Here is a 16191-nt window from a genome sequence, read left to right as displayed (position 1 = left end):
TCTGGAGAAATGTCTATTCAGGTCCTCTGCCCATTTTTTAATCAGATTGTAAAAAATCATCTTCAAGACAAGGAACTTTTCCTGCTTTTTTAACAAGGAGCCCAACATTTTCATTTTGTGCTGAACCAGCAAATTATGTAGTCCTCACTGCCTCCTGGGTGACCTTAGTCTGGTGACCTTGCCTTCTCTTTATTTCACTTTCTTCGTTTGTAAAATGATGACACCTATGCAAGGGCACTGTCAAGTTCAAACAATATAATTCAGTAATATGGGTTGTCCCACTTCTTCCCTCCCCCTCTGTCTTCCTGTTTTCCTCTAGATATCCTGCCCTCCTCATTACTTTTGGATTGATTTATCAGTCAGACCTCAGGTGATCAACTGACTGATCAGTCAATTAACCACCTGGGGATTGATGGATACATGGATCGAATAATGGAAAGAGAGGGGGCTTGGGTAAGAGAAACACAAAGATATATAAGAAATATACAGAGAGAGAAATTAATAAACATAGATTGGAAATACAGATAGCTGTATAGGCATATATAGATATAGAGAAGGAGATGTACAGAAAGACATATATAAATATGTATAAGTATATATAAATTCCATAATGTTCTGTATTTAAATAATTTTATTATTTATGACCTTTTTAAATTTTATGAAACTTTATTTATGCCAAGCCTGACACCAAGCTCATAAAATCTAATGAATCATCATTAAACGCAGACACAGAGAAGGGAAAGATCATTTCTTAGTGCTCTTTACTCAGCATCTGGGGTGTTAAGACCCCAATACTGGTTGCAGGAAATGGGACCTTGTAGACCAGGCTGCCAAAGGTGCAGAGTCTAGCTCTGCTGCAGCCCAGAGCCAAGGACTGGGGATCCTCCACTGTTCCAGTGGAGCCCTAGGGGTCCTTATGAGAGAGGCTGTGACAATCCCAGCCAGAGAGAAAATTGTCTTCTGGACAACACTGCCGAGGGTCCTGCACATGCCATCCCTGTGTTCCCGCTGCTGCCCCAGCGACAGAGCGCATTTGCATGGCATCCTAATACATGTCTAATGTCACACACAACCAAGGAAACATACTTGGATCCAAGTACAATTTGCACAATTTTACAAAAAGTTGCCTCAAGGGTTCTCCGATAGCATGGGAGAGCCATTGTGAACTGGGAGTAAGGCACCAAGAGGTAACAGCCTTTGCTTGAAATTCATAAAAGCCGTGAATTTCAGAAGAAAGGGTCGAGCTTGTCACTGCCCTCCTGGCACTGAGAACGGGTTGCTGTGCCCTGTTCAGATAGCGAGAAATGCCAGGAGGAGAGGTGCCGAGGCTGGGACAGGGCAGGTCTCTGGAGGCTAAGTCCGGTCTGTTGACAGCGGAGCCGTTTTCCTCATTCAGTGTTGTGTCCTGCATTTTTATCGGGATGCAGGGCTTTCCCTCTCACTGAACTGCCCATAGTAAAACTGACCCGTTTCTTCCTTATTTGATGAGGCGCTGACCGGGAACCCAGACCAGGGCCAGGGTGCTTGGACCACATGGCTGCTCAGATGCCTTCCAGAGAGGCGAGTGAGCTGGTCTCCGAGGCCTTGCTGTGAGCAAGATGGTGATGGGAGCTCATGACGATCCTTTAAAAGCCGAAGCTGATTGGTTTTTGCTTATTTGCACACAGTGTGACAACGAAGACGACTACCGGGAGGTCAAGAAGGCCCAGGGTGAGAAAGAGAGCTCTTCCCGACTGGCCGCCTCTGCCAGTAACACTGTGTCTGCGAATCCTTGCAACATGAACGTCAGCAGGTGTGTGTTCCCTCGGGGCAGAGCCAAGCTGGGGGATCTCTGGGGCTGAAGTCATGTGCCACATGGGGGAGTTGGGTTTTCAATGACTGCTCTGGTCTGGGGGTCCAGGCCTGCTCTCCTCAGATTAACCTGAGGCTCATTGTTGCACTTAGATGTGCACCTCCGGTCACCGCTCGGGTGTGTGAGTGCTTCTTTGTAACAAAAGACCAGTCACTACTTCCACACAGCTCTGCGTGCTTCCCTCTGAGAGCTTAATCACTGGACTCTTAAATCATGATTGTAGTAGCTAAGCTTAGGATACTAAGCTTATTACATGAATGGAGAAGTATAAATTTTGAGCTGAATCTCCATACAATGCACCTAACACTCTTAGATGTAGACTAAAATCGTGGTGTTGAACAGGATCTGTGTCTCCAAGGTTAAACGGCCGCCTTGTGATGCTGCCGCAGGCATTCCAGATGGACCCACGTTGCACTGAGTCCGCTCTGTGACAAATGTCTTCCTCGAAAGGCAAGGTCCCAGGTATTCATCACAAGCGAGTCGCTTCTCATCAGTCATAGACGCTCTTGCCATTTCGAAATAGCACAGCTCGGAACCCACTTTTCCTCTGCAAAGACTCTCCTCACACTCCCTGGCTGCAAACATAGAATTCGTAAGGGGAGATGAATGCTGCAGCACAACCCATAAAACTGTAAGCAGAAAGGTTAGGAGGAGATGGAGAGCGGCACTCACACGCCGAGAGGAACAGGAGAGCGAGGCACGTGAGCAGGCCGGCTGCCGTGCTAGAGTCACCTTGCGAGGGGCCAGGGCTCTTGAAGGTGTGAGCAGGAGGGAGAGCTGCACACCACTGGCCTTGTCCACAAAGTCTATGCTGAGTGGACAGTATCCCAAAATAACTGGGAAAAGTTAATGGGGACAGTGTGGTTCCAAATAGTCTTTCAAATGTGCGTAGAGTTATATATGTGCTTCTTTGTGCATTAGCATTAGTAACCTTTCTTTTAAAAGTATATATATTTGTTTTATTGATTTCAGAGAGGAAGGGAGAGGGAGAGAGAGATAGAAACATCAATGGTGAGAGAGAGTCCTTGATCCGCTGCCTCCTGCACGCCCCCTACTGGGAATTGAGCCTAAACCCATGCATGTGCCCTGAACAGGAATTGAACTGCGACCTCCTGGTTCATAGGTTGATGCTCAACCACTAAGCCACTCTGCCCCGATAAGTAACCTTTCTAGCACATCTATAACTACCATGATTTCTAAGTAGTGATGATTATAAACAGTATTCATTATGCTCAATTTCAGTGAGAGGTTATCGAGAGTGAAGGTGTCACTTCCATCCCAGTTCATGGAGCCCAGGACTCCTAAGCTCTTGCAGTAGAGCCTTTGCCTGGCAGAGCCTGCCCCTGCCAAGGCTGACTGGCAGACCCTGAACGACAGATGAATGATTACTCTGACACACGTTTCTGTGAAAGAGAGCTAAGGGGCTAGTTGGCATAAGGAGTCAAAAAAGCCTCAATTGCCTTCCTCCTTAGGTTTTTATTATAACAACAGCTTGAACTAAAATTAACCTCTATACAATTAGCAAGGTAAGCATCCTTGAGAAAGTATATGCTTCTACAAGGTCAGGTCTTTAAAGACTAAACATAGAGATTCTAGCAAAACACCCGGGGATCAGACTTGTTTGGAAAAATCAAGGTAGGGGCTGCCACCTTCGACAAGGTCCCCCCAGTGGCCCCCGAACTTTCAAACTATCCTTCTTACAGACTTTGCAACCAAATCCTGTGCTTCTCCACATGCCCCGTGTGGTGGTTTCATGTTAAGTGATGACACCGTGCATAGCAATGTGCCTTGAGTACTTTCTAGGAAAGGCGGTCTGGGTACCCCCGGTTTGTGCTGACTGCTGTCAGTTATACCCATGTTATAAGACAGCCCCATATGTAAAGTGGTCACCCATCCCAAAAAGGAGATCCAAAGAAAGTTTCTTTGGTCAACTTGACTATATAAACTTATAATGATAAAGAAGAAATAATCATATGTCCATGATAATACAATGTAATAATCCAGTTTTTCATGAACATTTAAAATCACATATATGTACAATGATAGAGTTAGATGTGGGAGTTTTTTCACTCACATGTCAAGAAACAGTTCTATTCAGACTGTTCACATCCATCTTCACCTCCATCATCACTAGCCCAGTGACTGTGATTGGCCCACGGCAGTTTTTCAGACGTGCCTTCCCACTGCTAAGCTGTTAGTCGTCCAGTGCTTTTTGAACCAGAAATAGATGACCACAGATTCTATCCCTAAACATGTCTATCTGCATAATCTCGAGAACCTTGGCTTTGTCATCTGAGGCCTGTGTTTGCTATTTCTACATGGTCACCACCTACTAAGGAAATTGCTTTTGAAGTGATTTTAATGACTTGTTTGCAGGGATAGCCAACATATACAATCATAACTGTGGGAATAATGACTACATTTTGTTAATTGAATTTACCTTTTCTTTTTTTAAATGACTCTATCAGGGGACTTCTTTCTACAAGCATCCCAAATTAGCAATGGTTGAGTTTCTTTCAAGCTCATGTGTTTTTTCCCAATTTTTTTCAAATTAAGTAATGGAGAGAGTCCTAACAATAACTCAAGTATAAATGACTAACTTCTCTGATGGTTAATTGTTTCGGGGGAGGGAGTTCCAGACTGTAGTTTTGGAGGTAAAATCAGGAGCTAGGAATTAGAAAATGTCACTTCTGATGAGTTTTCTGTTCTGTGTTCATTCTGATCAGTGCCTGGTTAGCTGGGAAACCTAACAATTGAAAGTTGCTTCTTGCTTTGCAAGTCATTCTGTAATTCTGTGATTCTCCATAAAATAATTAGTATAAGCTCAGCTGTTAGCAAAAGTCCTTTTAGAAGTAGGAACAGGTATGTCGTTTGATTGACGCCTCATTGCTTGCTGCTGACACTTAGTAGGAAAACAGGAAGAAGTTGGTTGTGCATTTTGAGATCCATGGATGAAAAACTTGGAAAATGAAAGTCTTATTATTCTTAGTTATTTAACTCCAGAGTTACTCTTCATCCTGTAGGACAAGTAAAGAAACAATGAGTGAAATTTGCTTATTGTTTGTTACGGTCCTAATGCCATAAAATTGTTTCCTGGTATAATAATTCCCCATAAACGTCTTGCTGCCAGCCGGCTTTAAATAGGAGGCTTGGGTCATATATAAGACATTTACCTCTCCCTGTGCTAGCTTGTGACATTCCATTACTGTGATTTTCTTTTGCAGCTTGGCAATACCCATCAATAAAAATGAAAAGCTGCTCCGGTCGCCCATCTCACCCCTCTCCGACGCCTCTAAACACAAATACTCCAGTGAGGACTTGACGTCTTCCAGCAGGTCCAGCGGCGGTGGCTTGTTCCCTTCCACCGCCTCCAACAAAAAGCTCAAGGCTGAGAACCAGCTGCCGGCTCACGCCGCAGACCTCACGGTACGTTGATGCTCTTCCTGTCCCCATTGAATTTGAAATGAAGCTGAGCACACTCCGACACGCCACCTGTCTTAGCCCAGCACAGTCTGGACACACACTTGAGGTTCCGGAAAGGATCCCTAGGCTGCTCTGGGAAGACCTGGCGCAGGGAGAGCTGCAGAAGGAGAAACTGAGGAGGAGCCCTCTGCTCAACAAGCCTGTGGGGTTTCATTCTCCATTCTGAAAAGAAACGGCCCAGAGTAATACTATCTACCACAAGACAAAGGAAATCGGGAGTTTGGGATCAACCCACCCATTCATTTGAAAAGATACCTTGTCCCAGGACAGAGCTAAGCCTGGAATGGAAAACCCAGGCCAAAATGTTGGGGTTCCCACTCCAACCTGGGTGACCAGTATAACAGCCACAGTGTGGGACCCCCACCACCACCCCTCTTTTGGCGACCTCCTGGGGTAATTCCAGTGCCCTACACTCCCCTGAGGAGGGCAGAGGGTTGGGGTGCACCATCCATCTAGCTTCATAAATTAGTGGACACGTGGCCTTGGGTCACTTGCTTCATTTCTGTGAGCCTGTTTCATTTGCAAAACAGCATCATAAGATTTAAATGAGATGATGTTATCTAAAGAACCCAGCACCTATGGACACCTGTGCAACTCACACTACACGCTAGTTCCTCTTTACTGCCCTCCAGCTGTGGCTCTGGACCAAGCATCCGCTGGGCTACATTATTTCATTCCAAATCTCCCCACTGCATTCTCCCCGTCATTGTGCCTATCAAAACCAGTGGGGCTTTGGGAGGCTGGGGGAGGTGAGACAGAGAATCTGACTCTGACAAAGAGATGGGGAGGCAGTACTCAATGCTTTATCCCATGATTTAATAAGATCAAAGAGTTAGTAGAAGGTCTTATAAGAGCCTAAATCTTGTTGTATGAGGAAATTAAATGCGCCCTCATTTGGGAACAATTATATTTAATTCTAAACTACAAGAATCTGAGAACACCATATTAGGAAAACCTGAAATAAAAAACTACCAATTCAAATTTAAAAACAAACAAAACTTTTCTTTGCCTCTAGATCCTTACATCACAAGCAAAAAATTGTATGTGGTGTGCAGAAATTTGTAAAACAAATTCGAGACTTTATTTAGTCATCCATTTCCTGAGTAGATGGTTATTGAGCAAATGCTTACTGGGTGCCAAGCACTGTGCCAAGCAGCAGAGACGCAAGGACAATCTAGCAGATTCCGTCTGAGCCTGCGTGAAACCTCCCGTCCAGCTGGGGAGAGTGACTTAGACGAGGGCCACACATCTGCAGTACCACCGCGCCTACAGGAAGGAAATGCCCAGGGGCTCTTACAGCGAGGAGGCTGATCCACACATAGAATCGGTCCATACTGAAAGAAGCATTGGCATGCACTTTATTATTTTTTTCACTCTATTATTTTTTTAATTTTTTTATTGATTTCAAAGAGGAAGGGAGAGAGAAACATCAATAAGAGAATCATTGATCAGCTGCCTCCTGCACGCCCTCTATTGGGGATCAAGCCCACAACCCAGGCATGTGCCCTGACCAGGAATCAAACCATGACCTCCCGGTTCATAAGTCGATGTTCAACCACTGAGCCACACTGGCCGGGCTACCTTCTATTTTAATTACTTCAGAGGAATTGATTTGAATTTCATAACCAAAGGCAGTTGTCTTCTGATCCAAGTGTTATGCACACAATGGATGCTCTATAAATACTTGTATCCCCAAGAGTTATAATTTTTTTTAATTTTTCCACAAATCAATAGTGTTCCTTTTAAAAACATATTTTAAATAATTTCAAGTAATTCCCTCTGGCTTTTTCTAATCTTAACAGACAGCAAATAAGAGGCAGTCTGTTTGTAATGTTTTGAGAAGGATTGTGGGTTACAGCTCAGTGGTCAGCAGCACCTGGGGCTTGTTAGAAATGCACACTCTCAGGCTCCGCCCCTGACCCATGGACCCAGAGGGTCTAGAGGTGGGGCCCGCGGTCTGTGCGCTGCTGTGTGCTGAATGAGTCTCATGCAGAGTCAACTTGGAGAACCACACGTCTAGCCAGTGGAGGAGAGCGGGGCGAGTGCTAGCCCTGGGCCTCCGTCACAGCATGGGAGTCGGGCTGTCACTTGACCTCACTGAACCGCAGTGCCTGGGCCAGCCAAGCCTTCTCTGATGACACTATTGTGAGATGATACTGCACAGCATACGGGGGCGGGCAAAAGTGGGTTTACAATGTGGGTGTGCGAAACACGGAGCTTATTCTTGCATTATTATAATCATAACCTGCATGGCTTTTTTTCATAGAACAACTGTAGACCTACTTTTGCCCCACGCTGTATCTGAAAGCCCCTTTTGAGAACTGGAATGCACATATTTCTTTTTCTTTATTTAAACAAAAGCACCACCGATTCTAACATAGAGTCCGGAACACAAGCTATTCTGTGTGATGGGTTGCTCTTTCAGCCACGTGGCCAGTTTCTCAGAACCGGCGTATTGTTTGTTGTTTAGAAAGCAGCTCACCACAACTCGGAAAACGTTCTCCACAAGCCACGGCCACAGACGGAGCCGTGGTCCCCGGGCTCCAGCGGCCACCGGGACTGCAAGAGGCAAAAACTCATCTTCGACGACATGTAAGTGTGGACTCTGCGGCTACGGTGAGGGCCAGCGGGAAAGGGCAGTCCCACAGGGAAAGGGAATATGCATCTGGGCTACAGTGGCCATTCCTGCTGTGGCCTGTCAGGTAAGTGTCCTCTCAAAGGGATGTGCAGCTGAACTTGAGTGCCCCCCGGGGTCAGGGGGGACTTCAGAACAGCCAGAACCACCGCGTACAGGGGCTGTAGCCAGGATGTCCAAAAGGAAGGCAAAGGGCTTCAGCGAGCCTTTTGTGCTCACAACTGTTGGCGGTTGTATGCTACCAAAGAGAAGTATTTTGTTTTGATAAACAGGCAAAGCCCTTTCCTCTGAAATGGAAGCCCTTTCCTCTGAAATGGAAGCCCTTTCCTCTGAAATGCTGTGTTCTTGCCCTAGTCGGGTTGCCTCAGTGGATAAAGTGTCAGCCCATGGACTGAAGGGTCCTGGGTTTGAATCTGGTCAAGGGCAGCATGTAGCTCGGTTGCAGGCGCAATCCCTGGCCCTGGTCCGGGGGCATGCGGGAGGCAACCAGTCGATGTGTCTCTCTCACATCTATGTTTCTCTCTCTGTGTCTCTCCCCTTCCCTTCCATTCTCTCTAAAAGTCAATGGAAAAATATCCTCGGGTGAGGATTAAAAATAAAATGCTATATTCTTTACACCAGTATAAAGAGTTCTTATACAGGAAAAATATCCTGTCATCATCACTCCATCCTGCACTAAAACCCAAGTATTACCTCATTTCCCAGCAGCAATTAAAAGAAGGAGAAACAAGAGAAGCAAATGAATAAAGATAACATCCTGGAATGCTCTTGAGATGCTGAAAGTGACAAATAAGAAATTATGAAAATTACTTTGGCTCTTAGGGAAAAAATATGTGTTAAGGACAAGCCTGGAAAGCAGAAGAGATGGTTCAAGAGTTTGGCTTGATGCCTGTTTGCAACCTCAGCTGTGCACCAGGCACAGGTCCATCTCTGTGTGAGGCACCACATCAAACCCGGCTGCAGCCGCCTGTGATAATGAGAGATCCGCCCTCAGGCCAGATTGCCTACAATCCAGCCCAGGGGACAGACACTAAACCACTGACCCCACCGGAGTCAGAAAATTAAAGGGTGCTAAATGTCCCCAAGTCCCAGCGTCCTTATCATAGAAGTGATAGTCCTGACACCTGTTCTCCAGGGACCCCAGAATTTGGGGATAGAAAGCCAAATCCGCATTCGTTGTTAGTTTCATTGACTGAACGTGTTCCAATATCATTGGATGTATGAAAGTCTAACGTGGTCCAGGACACCCTGCAGAGTGGCTCAATTGGTTGAGCATCGTCCTGTGCACAGAAAGATTGTTGCAGGTTCAATTCTCAGTCAGGGCACATACCTGGGTTGCAGGTTTGACCCCTGGTTGGCACATAGGAAAGATAACCAATCAATGTTTCTCTCTCTCTTTCTCTCTCTCTCTCTCTCTCTCCCTCCCTCCCTCCCTTCCTTTCTTCCTTCTTCCTTCCTCCCCTCCCTCCCTTCCTCCTTCCCTTCCTCTCTCGGATGAGAATTTTAAAAAAACACAACAGGGTGGCCCAGGAGGACGTGTATTTTTCTCGCCTTCTCTTGGCTGCTATAGCTGCACTCAGCTCCATGCACGCTTTCCTCCTGGCCCTCACAACCTCTTCATCTTCTCCACTGCCCACACACAGACACACACACACACACACACACACACACACACACACACACACGGGAAATGAAAATGTAAGGAATTTTCTAATGTATGGGCCAGAAAGCTAAGTCAGACACAGCAACAACAAAGTAATTGTACTTAGTTCTGCAGTTTCTTGAACTGCTTATACAAGAAAATGTTTCTCAGTCTATTGGGGCTGCAACTAATATAATTTTGTCACCATGTATATCAACCACGAGGTGTTGTCATGGGTCTTCCTATTAGCAATATGTCTAATTTTTTGGGCTGACAGCCACAATAAAACTGTTTCTCCTTTTATGGAGATAGATATAATAGAATAAAAAGCACTCTTACATATCCATCATCGGGAGAGAGAGATGTCGTGTTCCAATCGCCCTGTGTCCCAATTGATTTGAAACCCATAGCAGTGAAATAAACATGCACCTCAACCAGCCACCCACCACTGAACTAAGAAAATCCTGGGCAGATTTGTCAAGCTTGAAAAGTAGAAATAAGCATTGTGTCTCCCTTGAAACAATAAGAGATTTTTCTCTTAAGGGATCACTGGGCGAGAAAGTCACCTAAGATTGTGTAAAATGTCTCCCAGGTCCCATGGGTATGTGTTGAGGGCTTGCCAAGGGCCAGGTACAGTGGCAGGAAGGAGCTAGGATACACGATTATGTAGTTACCTCTCCGTTATTAATTCAGGGGAGCAGGAGGCACATGGTGGCCTCCCCAAAAAGGTTTCTGGGACCACAAACTTGAGCCTCCTGCTCCTTCTCCGCTCGCCTGAGCCAGGCAGCTCCCCCACCGGCAGCCTCCCAGACAGATGCGACCTGACTCCCGGGTCGTCGCTCCTGGCTTCTCAGAGTATCAACAAGCAGTGGAACGACCAAAGAAAGGCCACCAGCAGAAGAAAAGAGCCAGAGATTAGCACTGAAATCACGTCGAGTTGATGGAAATCCATTATAGTGATCCAAAAAGTAACAGATGCTGAGCTGTCTAATTCTTAAAGCCGCATCGTGTAGCTTTTTAAAAAAGTAAACTCACCCTTTTGTGTTATAAATACTCATTAATGGTTGGATAAACATGCGGTTCAGACAGCAGCTGAATCCACTGGGTGCCCAGTGACAAGTGTGGGATGAACCCCGCTGGATTAGATTGACATTCCCCGGGGTAGCGCCTGCATCTTCCTTTTTTCGTGAGTGTCAGGGATCTACATGCCGGTGCATTTGAATCGTCGGGCTTCCTGGCCCCTTTCTCTGTTAGCAGTTAATCAGGCACCCATGTGTGTCTCAGGCTGCAGAAGGAACGGAACAGAATAACATGATTTTTAAAATGTGATCCAGGTCAGCTTGTTCTGCGAAAACCGCAGGCGCGGGTTGGCGGAGTGCGGCTGCACCTCGCCGGCTGCACCTCGCCGGCTGACATCACGACTTGACAGCCACGGGCTTGAGGTGACACTGGTGTGATTACCAAGCTTTTGTTTAAAAAAAAATCATAAGAATTTATGTCAGTGAGTGACAGCATTGCATTCCACTCAGCGCCTAGAAGCTGATCTCATCAGTGCGGAGCCAGGAGCTGTAAATTGCGTGGTATCAGAATTAGTGACGGGGTTCTCGGCCGGGTAAAATCGAGGGAGCACAACTGTGTCCGAGGCCTCAGCACAGAAGTCCTGGGCAGAGCTAAGTGGTGAAATGCTCGGCTGGAGAAGCGGGCTCATTCCCACAGGCCATATTGCTGCGTTAGCAGCCAGGGACCCAAGTGCCAGGCGCCTGCTGCTCCCAGAAGGATGGGCTGTCTCTTGCGCACATTTCACTAGGAAATCAGTCACGATCATCACAATCAGCCAAACGCCCCATCTGTCCCATGGCACCAACAACAGGAGCCCAGCTCCTCCAGCCTCCCAATGCTGAGAACAGACCCCCTCTGGAGGCCATGGCATGTGAAATGTGCCTAGTGGGGAAGGAAGGGGACTTGGCATTTGTAATGCCCTTCTGCCCAGCAGCCTCAGGGCTAAAAGGATTTTAATCTTACAGAGGATGGGAAGATTCCTGTATGTAAAAGGACGGATCTCACGCAGCATGATTTAGTCAAAGGACACCAACTGACATCCTTGGTTAGGTGGTGACATCACAAGGCACCCCCATGGAGGGCTTGCTGTGACTTTGCCCTTTGCCTGAGGGGCTCCCCTTCCTTTCAAAACGGGACCCCACCTTTTCGATCAGTATGCCTTTCTGTTCTTCATATGGAATTTTTTCCACCATGGAATTCTTGCCTCTCAACCAGGTCCTTATTTTGTTCTATCCAAAAAAGAGAGAGGAGAAAGGGACTTAGGCTTGGGGGTGGGTGGCGACAAAGAATTCAGATTTCCCTCTTTGAAATCTTACCTCTGATCATTTTAAGGGTTTTGTTTATAAGAGAGAGAAACATCAGTTTGTTGTGCCATTTATTGATGCATTCATTGGTTGATTCTTGTATGTGCCCTGATGGGAGATCGAACCCAAAACCTTGATATAGTGGGACAACACTCTGAACAACTGAGCTACCTGGCCAGGGAGTAAAGGGTTTCATAATATTTTATTTTAAACTAGAGGCCTAGCACAAATTCATGCACCAGTGGGGTTCCTCCACCTGGCCTGCGGGATTGAGCCAAAACCAGCTCCCTGACATCCCCCAAGGGGTCCCAGATGGCGAGAGGGTGCAGGCTAGGCAGAGGGACCCCACCGGTGCATGATCAGGGCCGGGGAGGGACCAAGGGAGGTTGGCCAGCTGGAGAGGGACTGCAGGAGGGCTCCAGGGCATGTCCAGCCCATCTCGCTCAGTCCCGATCAGCTGGACCCCAACAGCAAGCTAACCTACTGGTGGGAGCATCTGCCCCCTGCTGGTCAGTGCACATCATAGCGAGTGGTTGAGCAGCCTTAGCATATCATTAGCATATTATGCTTTGATTGGTTGAATGGATAACCAGATGACCGGACACTTAGCATATTAGGCTTTTATTTATTTTTTTAAAGGTTTTTTGTTTTTTGTTTTTTAATATATTTTATTGATATTTTACAGAGAGGAAGGGAGAGGGATAGAGAGGTAGAAACATCGATGAGAGAGAAACATCGATCATCTGCCTCCTGCACACCCCCCACTGGGGATGTGCCCGCAACCAAGGTACATGCCCTTGACCGGAATCAAACCTGGGACCCTTCAGTCCACATGCCGACGCTCTATCCACTGAGCCAAACTGGTTTCGGCTAGGCTTTTATTATATAAGATGTCACACCCAGAGAATAACAATCAAATTGATGAGTTTCCATTTCACTAGAAAGTTGCTTTTGATGGAATGACAAACCTGCTGCTCTGCCCAGTCCTGGAAAGTGTGTGCTGTTTTCTGTGTGTGGCCGTGGCCATGGCCAAGGGAAGCAGTCATCTGCACAACCAAGGCCTGTAAGAGGCACAATGACTGGTCACTGGTGCTTCTGAGAAGCCAGGGGCCAGGGGCCCAGGGGCCCAGCCAACACCATGGTTAGAGAACACAAGCTGCGGGTGAATCCTTGCTTCTTAGGTGCAGGCCACCTGCAAAGCCAGCACTGGAGGGGTGGGCTCTGCAAGGCCTCCACAACGGCATAACTCAGCGCATCTAAACCATTCCTTCACTGCCCTGTTTCCATTGCAGCGCACAGTCAATGTTAGTCTCAGGCGCACAGCACAGTAGGGAGACATTTACGTAATTTACAAAATGACCCCCCAATAATTCAAGTACCCACCTGCACTATACATAGTTATTGCAATGTTATTGATTATATTCCCTATACTGTGCTTTATATCCTGTGACTATTCTGTAACTACCAATTTGCACTTCTAATCCCTTCACCTTTATCACCCAGCCTCCCACCCTCTCCCATCTGGCAACTTCCTACACATTCTTCTTTGTGAAGAAAGTACCCCAAAGCTCGGGACACTGGGACGCATCTGGGGTTATCAAATGGCAGCTGACAGGATGTCAGGTGATGAACTCATTTGGCAGGCAGTTGCCTATTTGTCTGATTTGGATTTCAACTTCCCCAAGAAAATTACTCTGATTTCTGCTGTGCCAAGGCACCTGTTTATTCAAACAGCCGTGCTTCTCCCTGCCAGCTTTCACAGAACAGGCTGGCTCTGCTGGGGCTCCTTCCCAGAGGCAGGAATGACAGGAAGCAGTCTGCCAGCCTCTGCCTGGAAGCCCATTCAACTCCATCTCCGCCAGGAAGGAGAACAAAAGACAAGGTTGCTGTAATCCTCCCGGGCCAGAGAAATATTGGGGCAGCTCAGACCAGTGCTTAGAATGCAGGCGCATGCTGGTAGGTGGGAGGGCGAGGGGAGGAAATGAAAAAGAAAGCAGCATTCTTGTGGATCAAGTGCTCAGATTATTTTTGCTGCTGAGACCTCTTATGACAAAGATATATGCAGCTAAGCATTGCCTTTTTAGGTCACTCAAGGCCCATTTCTGAAGAGCCCAAGCTACATAATTACATGGATGATGTTTAATTGAACTTTTATTAGGCTTGCTCCTGTATCCTCATAAAATACCATCACTGACAATGTGAAGAATGTTATCTAAACGAAAAACAAAATCTTCAGGTTTTCCATGTAAAAAAAAAAAATAGATTAGATGATAAATCTGTCTGAACACTGAGATAATTAGATTTCGTCTTAGTACCTTTACCATATCATGTTCTGTAATTGCCACAGTAGTAACAACAATTTCATTTTCCTGCTGACTTGAGCATTGCAGGTGGAGCAATGCCTGGTGACAGCACGCATCCTCCGCTGGACAATTTCAGCGACATCCCATTGGTCCCTTTGCCTCTATAATGATCTGGTGTAGGAGCCTGGCACCAGAAATCACCTAAAAGGAGAAAAATGGGCCAATCTTCAGGCCGTCTTCAGTGAATCAGTGTAATGAGCCCTCCATTGCATACAAAGATGAGAATTCTAATGTGTTCATAAGTGGCCTCTGGATGGTGCATTTCCAGCATCTCGGGTTACTGGTGTTGCTGCGGTGATACAGTCAGAACATTAGATGTGTTACTTATCCACATCCACTATTATGAGGGTTTGTGACTCAGCCTTCGTTTCGGGCTTAAAAATACATTCATATGCTGCAGATAAAAACAGCATTGATTGAGGAACCCATAATAGGAATTAGGAGGCACTGCCATCCAAAAGGGTAATGTAGAAGGCTTGTAAAAACTGAGATGTCTTAGCTTATTATCAAGAGAATCCTTTCATGAAAACGAAATGCATTTGAAATGATGATCTGTTAGAAACAAGACCTACCAAATGGAAAGGAAAAAATATGACCAAACTCATATACTGGAGTGTAGAGCAGATAATGATGTAGAGAATTTCAGGTTGCCATGGAGACATTCTCTGGCTCATTGGCTATGTTGCTGCCATCAGAAGCCACCACTCTCTTCTAGCACAAAATGAATTCAGTGCTATTCAAGGGGAATTCATTTTCCTTCTCCCGTGTGCCTAAAACTGCAGGGTGGGAAGGATCAAAGAGGCCACAGCGTAGTCCCTGCTGAAATGTACCAGCTGCCAAGTTGTGTGGATGCAATGACTGTATATCCCAGTGCAGCTCAGAAGATAACTGAATGCCCAGAAGCGCAGTGTAAACAAGAGGTAGTGCCTCAGATTAGGAAAGAAAGACATGAGAATGGACCAAAGTAACCAAGAAGGCCTCATGGCAGTAAAATCTGAGGGATGGGTGATATTTGGCTCATAGTAGCACTCAGTGAAGGAGCAGAGAGGAGAATATTCCAGAAAGGAGAAAAAGTGTGAGCAGAGCTTCTGAGACTGGGATGACATGGGAACAAGACAGTGAGGAGACAACCCCTGTGGTTGGAGGCCTTGGTGAGTAAATGGCAGCGGGGTGAGATTACTGGAGGCCTGAGCTGAGATGTGCTGGGCACTGGAGAAGGGTTGTAGGTCTGTGATAGGCTGGTGGGGTAAGGAAAGCCATATTTTACCAATATTGATCAGGACTAAAGTCCAGAATAGACTGGAGGGGAGTGAAACCATAACCCAGGAGAGGTGCTGGGAGCCTAGATTTCTGTGGTGGATGTTTCCTTGAGAAAAGAAAGGAGCATTTATTTACAAGAAAGCATTCATGTCATTTCATAATGGGAGAAATTGAGGGACATACTTGGACTCCTCTTCTGAACAAATGGGCTCTGGGACCACATCTGAAGCTCAGGAGTCTGATCTGGTTTGGGCTAGTAGTGGGGTTTGGTCTTCTTTGCCACATGAAACAAAGGGAAAACCAAACAATAATGCAGAGGATTTTTTTGGTCAGTGAAACTACTCTGTAGGATACTATAATGGTGGATAAATGTCATTAAACATTTGTCAAATCCTATAGGATATACAACATTAAGAGTGAATCCTAGAGTTCACTAGGGGCTTTGGGTGATAATGATACAGGTTCGTTGATTGTAACTCTTGTGGGGGATGCTGATAGTGAAGGGATGCTGACAGTGGGTGTGTGAGGCAGGAGATGCATGGGGACCCTTTGTGCTTTCTCCTTCCTGTCTACCTAAAATCGCTCTAAAAAAA

The 16191-nt window shown here is 46.2% G+C and overlaps 1 protein-coding gene across 7 annotated transcripts in view; it reads left to right on the top strand.

The window, feature by feature from the left end:
- AFF3 (ALF transcription elongation factor 3) overlaps positions 1-16191 on the top strand; it is a 559583-nt gene that overhangs the window by 505131 nt on the left and 38261 nt on the right. For all 7 annotated transcript variants that reach the window (XM_080683054.1, XM_080683052.1, XM_080683058.1 and 4 more), the window contains 3 exons: positions 1668-1792; positions 5077-5278; positions 7806-7927. In XM_080683054.1, the coding sequence (XP_080539180.1) occupies positions 1668-1792; positions 5077-5278; positions 7806-7927 (449 nt within the window). The remainder of the gene's footprint in view (positions 1-1667; positions 1793-5076; positions 5279-7805; positions 7928-16191) is intronic.

The sequence above is a fragment of the Plecotus auritus genome (assembly GCF_963455305.1).
Source record: "Plecotus auritus genome assembly, chromosome: 8".
NCBI lineage: Eukaryota > Metazoa > Chordata > Mammalia > Chiroptera > Vespertilionidae > Plecotus > Plecotus auritus.
The sequence above is the reverse complement of the archived record's forward strand: the minus strand, read 5'-3'. Positions and strand labels throughout refer to the sequence as shown.